Source organism: Numenius arquata, chromosome 6 (genome assembly GCF_964106895.1).
Source record: "Numenius arquata chromosome 6, bNumArq3.hap1.1, whole genome shotgun sequence".
NCBI classification, from domain to species: domain Eukaryota; kingdom Metazoa; phylum Chordata; class Aves; order Charadriiformes; family Scolopacidae; genus Numenius; species Numenius arquata.
This window is the reverse complement of record NC_133581.1, coordinates 4,570,006-4,575,492: the sequence shown is the minus strand read 5'-3', so window position 1 is coordinate 4,575,492 and position 5,487 is coordinate 4,570,006. Positions and strand designations below refer to the sequence as shown.

Genomic DNA, 5,487 nt, shown 5'->3' with positions numbered 1-5,487 from the left:
CTCCAGCTTGCGGTGTAATTAGCAAACCGAGCACTCCTCCTTCCCTCCCTCCTCCCTCTCTCTCTCTCCCTTCCCTTCCCTTCCCTCCCTCCCTCCCTCCCTCCCGCCGCGCCTCGCTCGCACTCGCGCACGCACCCGCGCTCCCTCCTGCCCGCCCGGCTCCGCGCCCGCGGCCGGCTCCGCCGCGCCCCGCGGGAAGGTAAGCGCCCGGCCGCGGCAGGTAGCCGGCTTGCAGCCTGCAGCCCTGCCCTCTCGCCCTCCCCACGCCGCTTATTTTTCCTCCTTGGCTTTTAATAACTTCCAGGGAAACTTTTTTTTCCCCTTCCCTTTATCCCCCCCCCCCCCTTTCCCCATCCCCGCAACTTCCCGCATGCGGGTGCGGGGGTCGGGGCTCTTCTCCCCTCCTCATCCCGCTCCCTCCCCGCAAAAAGCGCCGCTTCCCCGGCGCCAGCGCGACTGTTTTGTTGTGATTTCGGTGCATAACGACTGAGGATAAAGTTTAAGTGTGTGTGTGTGTGTGTGTGTGTGCGTGACGTGGGCAACACGCTTTATTAAAAGATGCCCCGAGTTTGCGTTGCTGGGAGGACAGCCTGGGAGCTCGTGCTGCTGTTTTGGGTTTGTTCGTTTGTTTTTGTTTGGTGTTTTTTTTTTTTTTTTTTTTTTTCCTGGTGTGTGCTTTCCTCCTCTTAATTTTATTAAAGTGCTTAGTGGGAGAAACAAAGGTTGGAGGGGCTGCTGCTTTACTAGTTTTTTTTGTTTACTTACAATCAAGTTTTTCCTGTTCGGAGCAGGTGCGAAAGGATGAGGAGCGTGTTGTGTTGTGTTTTCTTTTTTTTTTTTTTTTTTTTTCTTTTTTTTTCTCTCCCCTCCGCCCCTCCCCACCCCCCCCAATAAAACTATTACAGACAATTAACAGTAAACGTTATCTCCAAGGCTGTTTCTTTGGCTTGTGTTGTTACCCAAAAGCCTATCTGTTTGTTACAGCTGCTAGGAGGCTTTAGTTTACAGTAGCATTCAAGTTTTTCCTGTTTTGAACAGGTTATGAAGGAAGAATGGAGTTTCCAGACCATAGCCGCCAGTTGCTGCAGTGTCTGAGTCAGCAGCGTCACCAGGGCTTCCTGTGTGACTGTACTGTTTTAGTTGGAGAAGCTCAATTCAGGGCTCACAGAGCCGTTCTTGCCTCTTGCAGTATGTACTTCCATCTTTTCTACAGGGACCAGTTAGACAAAAGGGATATTGTGCATCTGAACAGTGACATTGTCACAGCCCCTGCCTTCAGCCTGCTGCTCGAATTCATGTACGAGGGAAAGCTGGAATTCAACAGTCTCCCGGTGGAAGACGTGCTGGCTGCGGCTAGCTACCTTCACATGTATGACATTGTGAAAGTCTGCAAGGGCAAGTTGAAAGATAAAGAATTATGTTCGGAAGAGAAGATTAATGACGAGGCGGCGGGTTTGGAGAAAGCGGAGCATTTTCTAGACGCCGGAGTGCCCCTGGTCCACGAGTTTGACCCAGGAAACAAACAAAAATTCAGCGTTGCAGAATACGAGAGAGCAGCAGGCAAAGAAAAGGTCAGCAGTCACCCCGCCTGGTCCTCTGATCATATAAGTGTCAGCTCTGCGCCGACAGAGGCAGAACCGTGCGCCGCAGCAGCTGGAAAAACAAAGGCTAATGTCAATAGTTCCACAGGACCTTTGTCCCAAAGGTCTGTTAACCATCCCCTGGCTCCCAGTGATGTGGACTGCGCGCTGGATTTGTCTTTCAAGCCCGTGCCGGGGAGAGATTCCTTACACCCCTCCTATGTCTTTGGACAGCTGGCTTCCGACAGCCAGCAGCAGGGTACCGAGCCACTTGTTAAAGATGAACAAGACTTGCTGTCAGATCAGGAGGACGGCGAAGCCAGGAGTCCGGAGAGTCAGCATTTTGGGAATTCAGCCAAAAGCCTAGTGACAGGGTTAGGACACATGTTCGCGGGGAATGGCAGCTCTCATGCCCGGGAGGAGGATATAGATCAAGAGCGAGACGAGAGCGAGGACGACATGGATTCGTCAGACATCTCCTCCTCGGGCGTCCTCGTGCCTCCCGGGCATATCTGCATTTGTCCCCTCTGTAGCAAGGTGTTCCCCAGCCCCCACATCCTTCAGCTCCACCTCAGCTCTCACTTCCGTGACAAGGACGGCTCCCGGACCCGCCTGTCCCCCGACGGGTCCGTCCCCACTTGTACCCTCTGCGGAAAGACTTTTTCTTGCATGTACACCTTAAAGAGGCACGAGAGGACTCACTCGGGGGAGAAGCCCTACACCTGCGGCCAGTGCGGGAAGAGCTTCCAGTATTCCCACAACCTCAGCCGCCACGCGGTGGTGCACACCCGGGAGAAACCCCACGGGTGCAAGTGGTGCGAGAGACGGTTCACCCAGTCCGGAGATTTGTACAGACACATCCGCAAATTTCATTGTGGCCTTGTAAAGTCCTTGGTCGTTTGAGACGTGTGATATTTTTATTTTATTTTATTTTATTTTTAATTATTTCCCTCCCCACCACCACCCTTTTAAAACAAAACAGGAAAAAAAAAAAAAAAAAAAAGGCAGCATCTGAATTTTAATTTTTTTATTTTTCCCCCCCCTTCCTTTATTTTATTTTGGTGATATTCACTTCAGGTATATGATCTTTAAAAGATGCAGAGGTATACACTCCAGAGGCCTTTTAATGCAATCCCTCCATCTCCCCGCTTCCCCTGCCGCCCTCCCTTTCCAGCCCTGTCCTTTAGGTCTTCTCTTGCGCACCCATGTTACATTATTAATGTGAAATGATCTAAGTATTTCTGCAGTGATTTAGCATCTGTTTTCACGCTGGAAGTATTTGCTTCGTGGTCAGGGGTTTTTGTTTTTTTGGTGTTTTTTTTTTTTTGGTTGGGGTTTTCTTTTTGGGTCGCTTGGTTTTGTTTTTGTTTTTTTTTTTCAGTTTGAAAAAAGATTATCAGCAAATTCCGCAGAAAAATTTGGATTCCTTTAAGCTCCCCTAATGCTCTCTGCGTGTTGCATAGAAACATCTGAAGAGATGAACTATGATTTAAATACATTTCAGCAGAGAGAAACTTGTCTTGTCACAGAGTAAGCGGCCATACTCTGTATTTTCTCAAGCTAGACGAGACCTTAAATGGCCCAAATTATAGAGGGGGTTGAGGATCCCCACCTGCGTCTTCGGTACTGGTCATTTTTTGCTCTTATTATATTAGAGTAGTCCTGCAATGGGTCCTAAAATCTGAATGAGAAGGTTTTGCTTTGGGACTTGACTTAAAATTTCCCTTCCCACCCTTTCCTCCTCCGTGGACTGACCTGCTGAAAAGCTGCTTTTGAGCATAAAACGTGGATAGAAAATCCTCTTTCTGTCCGCAGCGTATTCACTCCCGCAGTTTTGTAGGATGCGAGCTAGGACATACCTAAAATCATATAATACGTGAATATTTTCATTCCCATATCGACACCCAGGGGCTGACCCCGTCCCCCTTTGGGGGGGTGGGGACGGCAGCCCTAAAGCGGATAAATAACCCCTCTAGATATCGGGCTCCTGGGGTGCCTTAGTTCGAGGTGACATATCGTGTGTGTTAAGAGATGCCCTGCGATCTTGTCTGAAAAGTTTGCTGCTACGCTAAAATCAGCAGCTCAGAATTACTTTCATTAATATTTTCTTTTCTTTTTTTTTTTTTTTTTTTTTTTTTGTTTAAGAAGTTGGTCATTCCCTCTGGGCCAGATCCTGTGCAATCGTCGGTGTTTCGAAGGGGCAGTGTGAAGATAAACTGCTGGAGGGAAAACGTGGCCAAACTTTTACCCCCGTGTCCCACCTTTTCAGGGAAGGTTTCTGGGGTATTTTTAGGTGGTTTTTTTTGTTTTGGTTTGTTGGTTTTTTTAGTTTGTTGGTAAACTGAGGCTGCCTGTAACTATAACCCCTTTCACTCCAAATAACTCAATTACTTGCCTAATAGAAGAGCATCCTTTGGTCTGTGCATGTTGGTAAATATGGGATTATTCCCTTCCAGTCGAATTACCCATTCAAGGTACACATACACGGGACTGAAATATAATAATAATAATAATATCCGAGGGTTTTGAATGTCGTTCTGCTGCGTTAGCGTTGCTTCACCAGCTTTCCTGACACTCCTGGAGTTGTTTTGTGAAACTTAAGCGTTCATTTTAAAATGAATTTTGAAGCACTGAGTTAGATTACGTTTAAAAGTTGTGCTTAAAATACTGTATTTCATCTTATGAAGAAAAAATTTCCCGACGCCTTCCCCCTCTGGTCCAAAAACTGAGCACTACCTACATGAATAATATGGGATTGATTTATTTTTTATCATTATTATTTTTTATTTTTAAATAAGTACTTCCTCTTTTAAAGAAAATCAGGATATACTTGTTACAGCCTCCTCTTATTATTCATCTCTTAAACTATGAATGTACATGTAATGTGAAATTTTGCTTCTATTTATAGTTTTGGGTTTTGTTGTTTTCAGTCTAATTTCTCGACTGTAAAATATTTTTGCTGAACCTGTTACATATGAAAGTTGTGGGAGAGTACTGTATCTTGAACATAAGTGGCTTTGGTACTGTGGTCTTATTCTACTTAATCAGTTTTTTCCTTTTTTCTTTTTTTTTTTCTTTTTGCTGTGATTGGAAATAGCACTGAACAAAATCTACTAAAATTAAGTTATTTTTCTTTCTACTAAAATTAAGTTATTTTTTTTCTCCTGAAGATACTTGATATAGTATTTATTAGAATTTTTTTTTTTGTTTTGAAGTGGAATTATTACTGTTAATCTATTTCAAAACTAGTTAATTTACACTTCACTTTAAATTTTATAACAGTGGGTTTTGCATGTTGAACAACATGTAAAGAGTTTAGCGTCAGCATTACTGAAGCTGGTAATCTTAATTTTGCATTCTTGTGACACTTTTTTTGCATTTCAGTCTTCGATTGATGTTTCTTTTTATTATTATTTTTTGTTTTTTTAAAAGATCATAAAATAGGATGTGCCATAAGAACACCATTAGCGTATGGAGCAGGGAAAAGTTGAAACGAGTTTGTGTCTGATCTTAGGATAGAAATAATTCATTAAACTGATGCTATGAGCATGCTCTGTACTGCAGTGAATATGGGGCAAAAGGTTTGGGTTTTTGTTGTTTGGTTGGTTTTTTTTTTTAAAAAAGGCAAAAAAAAAAAAAAAAAGAAGACTTTCTCATTCTTTACTACATCATGAACACGCTGTTCTCATAGTCTGGTATTTGTGTTCCCACTCCTCATAGCTTGAATTTCTAAAGTGAAAAAAAAAAATATGTTTGCACTTATTTTTGTTCTTAAGGTGACTTTTTTTGGCTATCTCTCTCTGTGTGTCTCTGACCTTTTTTTTTTTTTATTATTATTATTTTATTTTTTTTAAGTTGCAATAGCTCGGAGCGTGTTTTCAAAACGGTTCATGGCTCTACAGAGAAG

At 43.8% G+C, this 5,487-nt stretch overlaps 1 protein-coding gene across 1 annotated transcript; it reads left to right on the top strand.

Moving 5' to 3' along the window:
- Positions 1-207: 207 nt before the first annotated feature.
- ZBTB42 (zinc finger and BTB domain containing 42) lies at positions 208-2,544 on the top strand. The gene is made up of 2 exons (XM_074149536.1): positions 208-238; positions 1,039-2,544. Exon 2 carries the CDS (start codon positions 1,053-1,055, stop codon positions 2,481-2,483), a length of 1,431 nt encoding a protein of 476 aa, XP_074005637.1. The 5' UTR covers positions 208-238; positions 1,039-1,052; the 3' UTR covers positions 2,484-2,544.
- The last annotated feature ends 2,943 nt before the right edge of the window (positions 2,545-5,487 follow it).